The sequence below is a fragment of the Oncorhynchus gorbuscha genome, linkage group LG16, assembly GCF_021184085.1.
Source record: "Oncorhynchus gorbuscha isolate QuinsamMale2020 ecotype Even-year linkage group LG16, OgorEven_v1.0, whole genome shotgun sequence".
NCBI lineage: Eukaryota > Metazoa > Chordata > Actinopteri > Salmoniformes > Salmonidae > Oncorhynchus > Oncorhynchus gorbuscha.
Window position 1 is genome coordinate 8,909,577 of NC_060188.1, and position 15,283 is coordinate 8,924,859.

At 46.9% G+C, this 15,283-nt stretch overlaps 1 protein-coding gene across 1 annotated transcript in view; it reads left to right on the top strand.

The window, feature by feature from the left end:
• The window catches only part of LOC123998970 (voltage-dependent P/Q-type calcium channel subunit alpha-1A-like), a 250,420-nt gene that overhangs the window by 203,991 nt on the left and 31,146 nt on the right, over positions 1-15,283 (top strand). The window contains exons 41-43 of the mRNA XM_046304259.1: positions 7,884-7,980; positions 13,740-13,854; positions 14,536-14,643. Coding sequence (XP_046160215.1) covers positions 7,884-7,980; positions 13,740-13,854; positions 14,536-14,643 — 320 coding nt within the window. The remainder of the gene's footprint in view (positions 1-7,883; positions 7,981-13,739; positions 13,855-14,535; positions 14,644-15,283) is intronic.

Below are 15,283 nucleotides of genomic sequence, written 5' to 3' on the forward strand. Positions count from 1 at the left end.
GAGAGAGAGATGGGGGATGGGTTCTATTAGGAAGAGGAATTGAGAGAGAGATGGGGATGGGTTGTATTAGGAAGAGGAATTGAGAGAGAGATGGGGGATGGGTTCTATTAGGAAGAGGAATTGAGAGAGAGACAGGGGGATGGGTTGTATTAGGAAGAGGAATTGAGAGAGAGATGGGGGATGGGTTGTATTAGGAAGAGGAATTGAGAGAGACGGGGGATGGGTTCTATTAGGAAGAGGAATTGAGAGAGACGGGGATGGGTTCTATTAGGAAGAGGAATTGAGAGAGACAGGGGATGTGTTGTATCAGGAAGAGGAATTGAGAGAGACGGGGGATGGGTTGTATTAGGAAGAGGAATTGAGAGAGACTGGGGATGGGTTCTATTAGGAAGAGGCATTGAGAGAGATGGGGGATGGGTTGTATTAGGAAGAGGAATTGAGAGAGAGAGACGGGGGATGGGTTCTATTAGGAAGAGGAATTGAGAGAGACTGGGGATGTGTTGTATTAGGAAGAGGAATTGAGAGAGAGACGGGGGATGGGTTCTATTAGGAAGAGGAATTGAGAGAGACAGGGGATGGGTTGTATTAGGAAGAGGAATTGAGAGAGAGACGGGGGATGGGTTGTATTAGGAAGAGGAATTGAGAGAGACAGGGGATGGGTTGTATTAGGAAGAGGAATTGAGAGAGAGACGGGGGATGGGTTCTATTAGGAAGAGGAATTGAGAGAGACAGGGGATGGGTTGTATTAGGAAGAGGAATTGAGAGAGACGGGGGATGGGTTGTATTAGGAAGAGGAATTGAGAGAGACAGGGGATGGGTTGTATTAGGAAGAGGAATTGAGAGAGAGACGGGGGATGGGTTGTATTAGGAAGAGGAATTGAGAGAGACGGGGGATGGGTTGTATTAGGAAGAGGAATTGAGAGAGAGACTGGGGATGTGTTGTATTAGGAAGAGGAATTGAGAGAGAGACGGGGGATGTGTTGTATTAGGAAGAGGAATTGAGAGAGAGACTGGGGATGTGTTGTATTAGGAAGAGGAATTGAGAGAGAGACGGGGGATGGGTTGTATTAGGAAGAGGAATTGAGAGAGAGACTGGGGATGTGTTGTATTAGGAAGAGGAATTGAGAGAGAGACGGGGGATGGGTTCTATTAGGAAGAGGAATTGAGAGAGACAGGGGATGGGTTGTATTAGGAAGAGGAATTGAGAGAGAGACGGGGGATGGGTTGTATTAGGAAGAGGAATTGAGAGAGACAGGGGATGGGTTGTATTAGGAAGAGGAATTGAGAGAGAGACGGGGGATGGGTTCTATTAGGAAGAGGAATTGAGAGAGACAGGGGATGGGTTGTATCAGGAAGAGGAATTGAGAGAGACGGGGGATGGGTTGTATTAGGAAGAGGAATTGAGAGAGACTGGGGATGGGTTCTATTAGGAAGAGGCATTGAGAGAGATGGGGGATGGGTTGTATTAGGAAGAGGAATTGAGAGAGAGACGGGGGATGGGTTCTATTAGGAAGAGGAATTGAGAGAGACTGGGGATGTGTTGTATTAGGAAGAGGAATTGAGAGAGAGACGGGGATGGGTTCTATTAGGAAGAGGAATTGAGAGAGACAGGGGATGGGTTGTATTAGGAAGAGGAATTGAGAGAGAGACGGGGGATGGGTTGTATTAGGAAGAGGAATTGAGAGAGACAGGGGATGGGTTGTATTAGGAAGAGGAATTGAGAGAGAGACGGGGATGGGTTCTATTAGGAAGAGGAATTGAGAGAGACAGGGGATGGGTTGTATTAGGAAGAGGAATTGAGAGAGACGGGGGATGGGTTGTATTAGGAAGAGGAATTGAGAGAGACAGGGGATGGGTTGTATTAGGAAGAGGAATTGAGAGAGAGACGGGGATGGGTTGTATTAGGAAGAGGAATTGAGAGAGACAGGGGATGGGTTGTATTAGGAAGAGGAATTGAGAGAGAGACTGGGGATGTGTTGTATTAGGAAGAGGAATTGAGAGAGAGACGGGGATGGGTTGTATTAGGAAGAGGAATTGAGAGAGAGACTGGGGATGTGTTGTATTAGGAAGAGGAATTGAGAGAGAGATGGGGGATGGGTTGTATTAGGAAGAGGAATTGAGAGAGAGATGGGTTCTGGGGGATGTGTTGTATTAGGAAGAGGAATTGAGAGAGAGATGGGGGATGGGTTCTATTAGGAAGAGGAATTGAGAGAGACAGGGGATGGGTTGTATTAGGAAGAGGAATTGAGAGAGACGGGGGATGGGTTGTATTAGGAAGAGGAATTGAGAGAGACGGGGGATGGGTTGTATTAGGAAGAGGAATTGAGAGAGACTGGGGATGTGTTGTATTAGGAAGAGGAATTGAGAGAGAGACAGGGGGATGGGTTGTATTAGGAAGAGGAATTGAGAGAGAGAGGGGATGGGTTGTATTAGGAAGAGGAATTGAGAGAGAGACGGGGGATGGGTTCTATTAGGAAGAGGAATTGAGAGAGACAGGGGATGGGTTGTATTAGGAAGAGGAATTGAGAGAGACGGGGGATGGGTTGTATTAGGAAGAGGAATTGAGAGAGACAGGGGATGGGTTGTATTAGGAAGAGGAATTGAGAGAGAGAGGGGATGGGTTCTATTAGGAAGAGGAATTGAGAGAGACAGGGGATGGGTTGTATCAGGAAGAGGAATTGAGAGAGACAGGGGATGGGTTGTATTAGGAAGAGGAATTGAGAGAGACTGGGGATGGGTTCTATTAGGAAGAGGAATTGAGAGAGATGGGGGATGGGTTGTATTAGGAAGAGGAATTGAGAGAGAGACGGGGGATGGGTTCTATTAGGAAGAGGAATTGAGAGAGACTGGGGATGTGGTTGTATTAGGAAGAGGAATTGAGAGAGAGACGGGGGATGGGTTCTATTAGGAAGAGGAATTGAGAGAGACAGGGGATGGGTTGTATTAGGAAGAGGAATTGAGAGAGAGAGGGGGATGGGTTGTATTAGGAAGAGGAATTGAGAGAGACAGGGGATGGGTTGTATTAGGAAGAGGAATTGAGAGAGAGACGGGGATGGGTTCTATTAGGAAGAGGAATTGAGAGAGACAGGGGATGGGTTGTATTAGGAAGAGGAATTGAGAGAGACGGGGGATGGGTTGTATTAGGAAGAGGAATTGAGAGAGACAGGGGATGGGTTGTATTAGGAAGAGGAATTGAGAGAGAGACAGGGGATGGGTTGTATTAGGAAGAGGAATTGAGAGAGAGACGGGGGATGGGTTGTATTAGGAAGAGGAATTGAGAGAGAGACTGGGGGATGGGTTGTATTAGGAAGAGGAATTGAGAGAGAGACGGGGGATGGGTTGTATTAGGAAGAGGAATTGAGAGAGAGACTGGGGATGGGTTGTATTAGGAAGAGGAATTGAGAGAGAGACGGGGGATGGGTTGTATTAGGAAGAGGAATTGAGAGAGAGACTGGGGATGGGTTGTATTAGGAAGAGGAATTGAGAGAGAGATGGGGGATGGGTTCTATTAGGAAGAGGAATTGAGAGAGAGAGGGGGATGGGTTGTATTAGGAAGAGGAATTGAGAGAGAGAGAGAGATGGGGGATGGGTTGTATTAGGAAGAGGAATTGAGAGAGACAGGGGATGGGTTGTATTAGGAAGAGGAATTGAGAGAGAGACGGGGGATGGGTTGTATTAGGAAGAGGAATTGAGAGAGAGACGGGGGATGGGTTGTATTAGGAAGAGGAATTGAGAGAGACGGGGGATGGGTTGTATTAGGAAGAGGAATTGAGAGAGAGATGGGGGATGGGTTCTATTAGGAAGAGGAATTGAGAGAAACAGGGATGGGTTGTATTAGGAAGAGGAATTGAGAGAGAGACGGGGGATGGGTTGTATCAGGAAGAGGAATTGAGAGAGACTGGGATGGGTTGTATCAGGAAGAGGAATTGAGAGAGACAGGGGATGGGTTGTATCAGGAAGAGGAATTGAGAGAGACAGGGGATGGGTTGTATTAGGAAGAGGAATTGAGAGAGACAGGGGATGGGTTGTATTAGGAAGAGGAATTGAGAGAGAGATGGGGGATGGGTTCTATTAGGAAGAGGAATTGAGAGAAACAGGGATGGGTTCTATTAGGAAGAGGAATTGAGAGAGAGACGGGGGATGGGTTGTATTAGGAAGAGGAATTGAGAGAGAGATGGGGGATGGGTTGTATTAGGAAGAGGAATTGAGAGAGAGATGGGGGATGGGTTCTATTAGGAAGAGGAATTGAGAGAAACAGGGATGGGTTGTATTAGGAAGAGGAATTGAGAGAGAGACGGGGGATGGGTTCTATTAGGAAGAGGAATTGAGAGAGACAGGGGATGGGTTGTATCAGGAAGAGGAATTGAGAGAGACAGGGGATGGGTTGTATTAGGAAGAGGAATTGAGAGAGAGATGGGGGATGGGTTCTATTAGGAAGAGGAATTGAGAGAGACAGGGGATGGGTTGTATTAGGAAGAGGAATTGAGAGAGACGGGGGATGGGTTCTATTAGGAAGAGGAATTGAGAGAGACTGGGGATGTGTTGTATTAGGAAGAGGAATTGAGAGAGAGAGATGGGGGATGGGTTGTATTAGGAAGAGGAATTGAGAGAGACAGGGGATGGGTTGTATTAGGAAGAGGAATTGAGAGAGAGACGGGGGATGGGTTGTATTAGGAAGAGGAATTGAGAGAGACAGGGGATGGGTTGTATTAGGAAGAGGAATTGAGAGAGAGATGGGGGATGGGTTCTATTAGGAAGAGGAATTGAGAGAGAGATGGGGGATGGGTTCTATTAGGAAGAGGAATTGAGAGAAACAGGGATGGGTTGTATTAGGAAGAGGAATTGAGAGAGAGACGGGGGATGGGTTCTATTAGGAAGAGGAATTGAGAGAGACAGGGGATGGGTTGTATTAGGAAGAGGAATTGAGAGAGACGGGGGATGGGTTGTATCAGGAAGAGGAATTGAGAGAGACTGGGATGGGTTGTATCAGGAAGAGGCATTGAGAGAGATGGGGGATGGGTTGTATTAGGAAGAGGAATTGAGAGAGAGAGACGGGGGATGGGTTGTATTAGGAAGTGGAATTGAGAGAGACAGGGGATGGGTTGTATTAGGAAGAGGAATTGAGAGAGAGACGGGGGATGGGTTCTATTAGGAAGTGGAATTGAGAGAGACAGGGATGGGTTGTATTAGGAAGAGGAATTGAGAGAGAGACGGGGATGGGTTGTATTAGGAAGAGGAATTGAGAGAGAGATGGGGGATGGGTTCTATTAGGAAGAGGAATTGAGAGAAACAGGGATGGGTTGTATTAGGAAGAGGAATTGAGAGAGAGACGGGGGATGGGTTCTATTAGGAAGAGGAATTGAGAGAGACAGGGGATGGGTTGTATTAGGAAGAGGAATTGAGAGAGACGGGGGATGGGTTGTATCAGGAAGAGGAATTGAGAGAGAGATGGGGGATGGGTTCTATTAGGAAGAGGAATTGAGAGAAACAGGGATGGGTTGTATTAGGAAGAGGAATTGAGAGAGACGGGGGGATGGGTTGTATTAGGAAGAGGAATTGAGAGAGAGATGGGGGATGGGTTCTATTAGGAAGAGGAATTGAGAGAAACAGGGATGGGTTCTATTAGGAAGAGGAATTGAGAGAGACGGGGGATGGGTTGTATTAGGAAGAGGAATTGAGAGAGAGATGGGGGATGGGTTGTATTAGGAAGAGGAATTGAGAGAGAGATGGGGGATGGGTTCTATTAGGAAGAGGAATTGAGAGAAACAGGGATGGGTTGTATTAGGAAGAGGAATTGAGAGAGAGACGGGGGATGGGTTCTATTAGGAAGAGGAATTGAGAGAGACAGGGGATGGGTTGTATTAGGAAGAGGAATTGAGAGAGACGGGGGATGGGTTGTATCAGGAAGAGGAATTGAGAGAGACGGGGGATGGGTTGTATCAGGAAGAGGAATTGAGAGAGACGGGGGATGGGTTCTATTAGGAAGAGGAATTGAGAGAGACAGGGGATGGGTTGTATTAGGAAGAGGAATTGAGAGAGACGGGGGATGGGTTGTATTAGGAAGAGGAATTGAGAGAGACAGGGATGGGTTGTATTAGGAAGAGGAATTGAGAGAGACGAGGATGGGTTCTATTAGGAAGAGGAATTGAGAGAGACAGGGGATGGGTTGTATTAGGAAGAGGAATTGAGAGAGACAGGGGATGGGTTCTATTAGGAAGAGGAATTGAGAGAGACGGGGGATGGGTTGTATTAGGAAGAGGAATTGAGAGAGACGGGGGATGGGTTGTATTAGGAAGAGGAATTGAGAGAGACAGGGATGGGTTGTATTAGGAAGAGGAATTGAGAGAGAGATGGGGGATGGGTTCTATTAGGAAGAGGAATTGAGAGAAACAGGGATGGGTTGTATTAGGAAGAGGAATTGAGAGAGAGACGGGGGATGGGTTCTATTAGGAAGAGGAATTGAGAGAGACAGGGGATGGGTTGTATTAGGAAGAGGAATTGAGAGAGAGACGGGGGATGGGTTGTATTAGGAAGAGGAATTGAGAGAGACGGGGGATGGGTTGTATTAGGAAGAGGAATTGAGAGAGACAGGGGATGGGTTGTATTAGGAAGAGGAATTGAGAGAGACGGGGGATGGGTTGTATTAGGAAGAGGAATTGAGAGAGACGGGGATGGGTTGTATTAGGAAGAGGAATTGAGAGAGACGGGGGATGGGTTGTATTAGGAAGAGGAATTGAGAGAGACGGGGGATGGGTTGTATTAGGAAGAGGAATTGAGAGAGACGGGGGATGGGTTGTATTAGGAAGAGGAATTGAGAGAGAGAGACGGGGGATGGGTTGTATTAGGAAGAGGAATTGAGAGAGACGGGGGATGGGTTGTATTAGGAAGAGGAATTGAGAGAGACGGGGGATGGGTTGTATTAGGAAGAGGAATTGAGAGAGACGGGGGATGGGTTGTATTAGGAAGAGGAATTGAGAGAGACAGGGGATGGGTTCTATTAGGAAGAGGAATTGAGAGAGAGACGGGGGATGGGTTGTATTAGGAAGAGGAATTGAGAGAGAGATGGGGGATGGGTTCTATTAGGAAGAGGAATTGAGAGAGACAGGGGATGGGTTGTATTAGGAAGAGGAATTGAGAGAGAGAGACGGGGATGGGTTGTATTAGGAAGAGGAATTGAGAGAGACGAGGATGGGTTCTATTAGGAAGAGGAATTGAGAGAGACAGGGGATGGGTTGTATTAGGAAGAGGAATTGAGAGAGAGACGAGGATGGGTTCTATTAGGAAGAGGAATTGAGAGAAACAGGGATGGGTTGTATTAGGAAGAGGAATTGAGAGAGACTGGGATGGGTTGCATTAGGAAAACAGGAACGATAATAGACAGGAAGTGGTTAAACAGAGAAGGGATAGGCTGAGACAATGGTAGGAACAGGGAAAGACTGCAGTGTCATTGCAGAAGAAAAGCACTACAGCTCAAATGTGTGACGGGCAACAACAATGTGTGTGTGTGTGTGTGTGTGTGTGGTGTGTGTGTGGTGTGTGTGTAGTATGTGTGTGTGTGGTGTGTGTGTGTGGTGTGTGGTGTGTGTGTGGTGTGTGTGTGGTGTGTGTGTGTGTTGTGTGTGTGTGTGTGGTGTGTGGTGTGTGTAGTATGTGTGTGTGGTGTGTGTGTGGTGTGTGGTGTGTGTGGTGTGTGTGTGTGTTGTGTGTGTGGTGTGTGGTGTGTGGTGTGTGGTGTGTGTAGTATGTGTGTGTACACCGTACAGTAATTTTGCTGTTATGATATCTTGTTTCTTGTCAATCTTGTGCTCTTCTTTCTTCCCATTGTTCTCTCTTGTCGTATCTGTCCTCTACGTTTGTTCTAACTCCTCCTGTTCTTTTTGCAGCGGTCGCATTCATTATAAGGATATGTACAGTTTATTGCGAGTTATCGACCCGCCTCTTGGCTTAGGAAAGAAATGCCCCCATAGAGTGGCCTGCAAGGTTTGACTTCCACTACAAATCCTCAACCACACCTGCTACAGCATCCAAGAATGGAATGAGTGTCGCTTATCTGATCTGATTGGATTTCATTTTTGTTATACTTTCTCTCTTCTACTTTATTTTGCCCATTTCTACTTGCATTCTGATCTGAAAGGAGAATGTGTAGGACAATGCAGACACCCAGACGCATGACGTTGTGCACCACTGAAATGAAAAATAAATAAAACACTTTTAAGAGTTTGATTGTGAAGAAAACAAAATAATTCAGATTGTTCTCCTTTGGTCATTGTTCTTTGTGTTGTTTTGCTTGCTGTTGAACCACGGCTAGGTGCGGTGCTCGACACACTGTGGGATCTGTAGAGTTGCATTGTTCTTGGGGGGGGAGGACAGAAACTGCATTGACACCCCACCCTCATCATAGTATTGCCCAGTCCCAGCAGTGGAGCTCAGTGTTTGCCTCTGAAGTCCTCTGCTCTTCTATGCAATCCCTCCCTTCCCACTTGCATAGAACTATATTTTACTTCTACTAAAAGTCTCCAACGCTACTCTACTCCGCTCCTCCTCCTCCCTATACCCCCTCTTATCTTCTACAAGATATACACCCCCGCCCGCTCAGACCAGTTCTACCCCCCCACCCCGCCCGCTCAGACCAGTTCTAGACAGCCTCACCCCGCCAGCTCAGACCAGTTCTAGACAGCCTCACTGCGTCTCTCGCTCTCAAACCAGCCAAATAACTTTGTTTTTGTTTCTTTTTTCTCCTCTCTACTTGCTTTGGTTTCTCTTTCGCTCTCATTCTCTATCTCTCTTTCTATCTTTGTCCCCCTCTTCTCTCTCTTCCCACACTCTCTTTCCCCCCCCCTCTCTCTCCCTCGCTCTTTCTTGCTCTCTCTCCCTCCCTCTTCTCCTTCTCTCTCTACCCTTCTCCCACCCCTACTCTCTTCTCTTATTCTCTGCTCTCTCTGGTTGGCTGTGGTTGGCTGTGGCTGTTCTGGCTGTGGCTGTGGGGGGCGGTGACTGTGCTGCGCTGACATGCAGTGGCAGGATCAGTTGCAGGGATATGTATGACATGCTCAGGCATATGAGCCCTCCGCTAGGCCTGGGGAACAGGTGCCCGGCGCGGGTGGCCTACAAGGTCAGGACCCCCTAGAATCAGGGGGCTTAGTGCCTCTTCCTCCGCTTTACTGTGTATCCGTAGTGTTGGTGTATTCTTCTTCTCTATACATTTTGTTTCTGATATTTTGCTTTATCTCCATTTTCTTCTCTTTTGTTATTTGATGGAGGGGAGCGCTGATGTCGTTGTGGGGAATGGGGAGGAGGGATGGAGGGTAGGGGCGGGGGGGTTAGGGTCAAGGGACAAAGGTCAGACAGGTTTATCCACAGGAAGGGGGGAATGGAGGGAACTTCTCAGCTCTTTTGCACCGTGTATACAGACGGAAACACACACACACCTTTAAACACACGTATTATCAAACACAAACACCCACACGTTGTTTTTGCCAGTCAAAGCTTTACAAGAATCTGAGTAGAGTGCATAGTGGAATAGAATACATCAAATCAGCTGTGGTAACTATAGGAGCTTTGACTCTAAACAGGTGTGTACATTAGACTGTACATTAGACTGTACATTAGAGTGACCTCTAATGTATACTATTGGAAAAATATTAAAGACCTCTATTTATACAAAAATATATATAAATGTTTGGCCAAGCTGGCAAAATAGTGTATGCACACAGCTAAACACACATGCACAGACAAAAACACATACATACACACACCAGTATGCGTGTGCAGCCGGGCTTGGAAGGTCCGTACGACTTCTGTCCTCTGAGTCTCTCCGTCCTGTGGATGGCGCTACTGCAAACACACACACACACACACACACACACACACACACACACACACACACACACACACACACACACACACACACACACACACACACACACACACACACACACACACACACACACACACACACACACACACACACACACACACACACACACACACACACACACACACACACACACACACACACAGAGGAGCAGGTCTCTGTCTTTACTTGTACAGTAGTCCAACATATACAAATCAGGATGTATTTTCTGGGTTGAGGACAGAGAGCTGAATATAGTTTGTTGTCTATCTAGTTGGTTGTGTAGTTTGCTAACCAGTTAACTGTTATCATTGCCACAGAATAACGTCTAGCCTCTTTTTCGTAGTAGAATCTCTTCGGCCCTGTAGTAAAATCTGCAAGTGAATCTGTTCCACCCGTCCCCGTTCTTCTGTCAATGCAGTTCTACTCTGTTTCCAGTCCCCTCCTCTTCACATGCTGTCTCCTCCCCTCCTCCTAACCCGCCACTCGCATGCCTGCCCCTTCACCCCCACCACCACACGGGCACTACCATTACCTCTCTCACACACTGTCATACACAGTCACACACACACCGGCTCACACTCATGCCTGCCTCTTCACCCCCACCACCACACGGGCACTACCATTACCTCTCTCACACACTGTCATACACAGTCACACACACACCGGCTCACACTCATGCCCGTTAAATACCCTTATATACCTGTGAAATCCTTCAGATATTCTAACACACACTCATATACCCAACTCATTTGGTTGTCACCAACCCTGGTCCTGGAGAACTAACAGTTCTCTGATTCAACTAATCAAGGTCTTGCTGTTTAGCTGACCAACAGAATCAAGGACAGAAACCTGTCCTACACACCCTCTCTCTCAGACCAGGGATGGTATTGACCACTGCTCTAATATAACCTCATACCCCCTATTATAAACCTTACAACACATTATGACACCCATACGACACATTTTGACACCCTTATGACACACACATGTCCCTTCGTAGGCAGATCGCTGTGAGCCTCAGGGGCAGCCAGCAGAACAGCCTGTAGGCACAGAAGATCTCTCTACTGCCAGAACTTACTGTCCCTCAAACCCTCCTTATGCTCCCAGCTGCTCTCCCTACCTGCATCTCTGCTAATCCTTACCTCTACCTCGATCTCTAGCATCCCTCTCTCCGCATCTCTCTCTCTCTTTCTATTCTTCACTTTGCCATTTCTCTATCTTTCTATTTCTCCTTATATTTCTCCCTGCCTCTCTCTCTCTCTCTCCCATCTCTCTCTCTCTTTCTATTCTTCACTTTGCCATTTCTCTATCTTTCTATTTCTCCTTATATTTCTCCCTGCCTCTCTCTCTCTCTCTCGCATCTCTCTCTCTCTTTCTATTCTTCACTTTGCCATTTCTCTATCTTTCTATTTCTCCTTATATTTCTCCCTGCCTCTCTCTCTCCATCTCTCTCTCTCTGCATATCTGCATCTCTCTGCCTTTCTGTCCTCTGTTCATTCATTCCTATCAGCTCATCTCTCCTCTCCCTGCCTCTCTCTCTCTCTCTGCATATCTGCATCTCTCTGCCTTTCTGTCCTCTGTTCATTCATTCCTATCAGCTCATCTCTCCTCTCCCTGCCCCACCTCTCTGCTTTATCCTCTCTTTTCTCTCCCTTCTTCTCCTCCCTCCATTTTGTCCCTCAGTCCTAACAGCCTCCCTCCTGAAGTGTCCCCTGTAATATAACCCCTCCTTCAGACTTTGACCTGTAACCTTTCATCCCCCACCACCCCCATCTACTGTGTCTGGGGGTAACCATAGCAGTCCAGTCTTTGAAAATACCTCTCTCCCCTTTCCCTGTGTAAAGTGTCATCTCTAGGTGATGACCTTAGTTTGACATAAAAAAAACCCGGCCCCCCTTCTTGCCCTTCACCTGTCCCCTATCCCCCACCCACCATCACTACCTACTGGCCCAATGAGAGAGGTCAAAACCCTCACACTTGACCTTCACCTCTGACCCACAGAATAATGTGTGTAGTGTTAAATTCTCACCCCCACCCTCCTCTGTTCTGTAGAGACAGACAGACAGTAGTCTTCAGGCAGGATGCTGTGTTACAGACTCGACCAGCTTGTGTGGTGGTAGATCTTTCTTTTATTCTATCACTTTCAACCTCTTTTTATTATCACTCGTTGTTTATATCTCTGGTGTCTTTTCTCTCTCTTATCCTCCAACCTCTTCTCATCCTCCAACTTCTCCCTTTTTTTGCTTTGAAAACGGTCTCTAAAATGCCACTCACAACCAACCCCCCCTCTCTCTTTTCAATTATTTTCTGATACCGAGACGTACTGTATTTTTCCCCACCCCCTAACACTTATTGTATAGCCCTCCTCAGGCCTAAGGCAGCCTAACCTAGAACCTCAGCCCATCTTACCTTTTAAAAAAATTCTTGATCGGCTGAATTCTGTTCTCACGCTCACCTATTAACTCTGTCAGGCCCTGCACCCATTATTCATTGAGAGATCAGAGGATTTGAATAGAGCTTTACAGCTTTATTGTCTCTGTATGACAACAACAGCTCTTTATCTAGTATCTCTTATAGATGTAGCACATGTAGTTTCAATGATGTCATATCCTACTGCCAGTAACCACTACTAAACCCAAACCGATAAACATTATTGTGTTATTAACCCACACAGAGGATGCTTTCTGTGTACGGCCGTGCCGCTGCTTGTCCTGTGAAGCATTATGTGTGTGCACCGCATGTTGCATGGGGGGGACAGGGGAGGATGGGGTATGTGTCACAGGGTTTTGGGGTAGGAGAGTGCTTGGCATGGTCTTGCTGCATGTCTGGGATGTCGCCGTGACAACGGTTACTGCGAGCCTGTCTCACACACTCTAACGTCACGTTGTCTGTGTGTGTTGTCTGTGCATGTGTGTGTGTTGGCTCGTCCCCTTTTCTCTTATATTGACAAGACCAGAAGGTGGATAAAGGATAAATGAAAATGATGACGTTCCCACCCCCCTGTCCCTCACTTTTGGTTTATCGCTTTATAGCCTGGTCTCTGTTGAACTCTGTGAATCTCCAATCCGCTACGGGGAGCTCTGTTAGTGGCAGCCAGCTGTCTGCTCTTACTGATCTAGAATCAGATTAATATCCCATAATCCTGAACTAAACCATTCAAGGGGAAAACACACAAAGCTGACATTGGATCAGAGTCTAACTTCATCTTACACCCTCTATCAGAGAAGGAATAAATAATGCTGTGACACTACTGAACCTGTGAGATCCTCCTAAGTAACACAACAACGACTGTCATTGGGGTGGCAGGGTAGCCTAGTGGTTAGAGCGTTGGACTAGTAACCGGAAGGTTGCAAGTTCAAACCCCCGAGCTGACAAGGTTCAAATCTGTCATTCTGCCTCTGAACAGGCAGATAACCTGCTGTCATTGAAAATAAGAATTTGTTCTTAACTGACTTGCCTAGTTAAATAAAGGTAAAATAAATTAATATCTGTCTACAGACATGAACAAGTTAACATCCATAAGAGCAACCAACTCATAGTAATGTTAACCTTTTTAACCCTTTGGCTCTCACAGGCTGTAAAGAAATAAAGGTATCATTTACCACCGCCATGTTAACATCTTTTTGGTACCTAACAACAACTCAGCTGCCAAACAGCTGCCATAACTGGTGTAGTGACAATGACACATTGTATAGTTGACAGACAGACGTACAGAACCCGCTACAAAAAAATGACAGAGCTCCCTTTCCTCCCCTTCCCCCTCACCCCAACCCCCTTTCCCTCTCTCCTCACCTGGAGGTTCAGAGCACACCTATACCTCCACTTCCTGGGGGGCGGGCCCTTTTTACTCACCCACCTTCCCCCGATTGTCTCTTTCCAACAGAGGCTGCTGCGGATGGACCTCCCGGTCGCCGACGACAACTCAGTCCACTTCAACTCCACCCTGATGGCCCTGATCCGCACGGCCCTGGACATCAAGATCGCCAAGGGTACTGAAGGTTTGGAACACCTCTTTCCTGCTTGCCTTTTTCACCATCTCTTTCCCCCTGTTTCCTGTCTTCCCTAGAACAGAGCAGAGCAGTCTGCTACTGTAAGGTGGTTGTGTATCGTGTGTACCCTGCTGTCCCTGAGACCTACATCGGTCCCTCTGCTTCTCCCACGGTGTCCTAAGTACAGCTCTTTTTCTATAGAGTTTGTATGGTTCTTATTAACCAATAGAATGTAATGTGTACTACCAGCCATACTGTCAGTGTAATAGGGTTTCAAATAGGCTACAGTTCTCATTTGGTAGACTTTGTAGAGTTCTTATGTGAAATAACAATCATAGTTTCAATGTAATTGAGTCTCACTTTATTTGGTTGGCCCAATTAAAGTGAAGATGGCCAGACATTTAATGCCCATGTCTCTGTGTTACATGGCTCATCCACACTATACATTTAGACTGGGAGTCAAAGCTCACCTCTATTAACAAACACATTCTCTTGTGTCTGTGTGCTTGTGTGTGTTTTCATGTCTGTGCGTCAATTCTTACACCTCTATGGCTCTGCTGTGTATTTGTATTGATGTGAATGTTTGTGTTTATCTGTGTGTGTTGCTATTATATGTGTGTATACACTGGTATGTGTGTGCCTGCTTGTGTGCCTGCTTGTGTGTGTGTGTGTGTTATTGTGTTTGTGTAGGAGGTGTGGACAAACACCAGATGGATGCAGAGCTGAGGAAAGAGATGATGGCGATTTGGCCCAATCTCTCCCAGAAGACCCTGGACCTCTTAGTCACGCCACATAAGTGTAAGTTGCAGTGTGTTTGGACCGCGACGTGATGCCAGTGTCTGTCTACTTCTTCATGCCACCTGAGGACAGCTTCTCTCAACCAGTCTCCTTCACTGCTGCACCCTCTGATACAGCAGGCACAGCCCCCTACACACACACACTTATTATGTACACATAGACACATACCAACACACGCACACAGGATCCCATGATTCCCACCAGTCCAATCCTCGAAGACGACACACCTAATTTGGGATCTCCATCTCCAGCCTCCATACACCTCCACCAGCCATAGCCCCATTTCCCTACAGCAGGCCATGTACCCCATCCCCCAGCCCCAGTCCCCACACACCCATATAGACCTCTTTTCTTGCACCCATATCTAACAACTGTACACAGCAGGCCTCATCCTGAAGTCCCAATGCAATACTTCCAACAGCCCATTCCACTGATTCCAGGCCCAACATCTCGCCTCCACCAGATCCAATACCAGCAGGCTGTCTGCCCAGCTCTGTGCCTGAGATCAGGGGGTGCCCCTCTATAGACCAACTCTCTATAGTAGTCTTTTCACTCCAGGGGTTTAGTTCATACAGTACTACAGTAGGTCAGAACACTCCAGGGGTTTAGTTTATACAGTACTACTGTAGGTCAGAACACT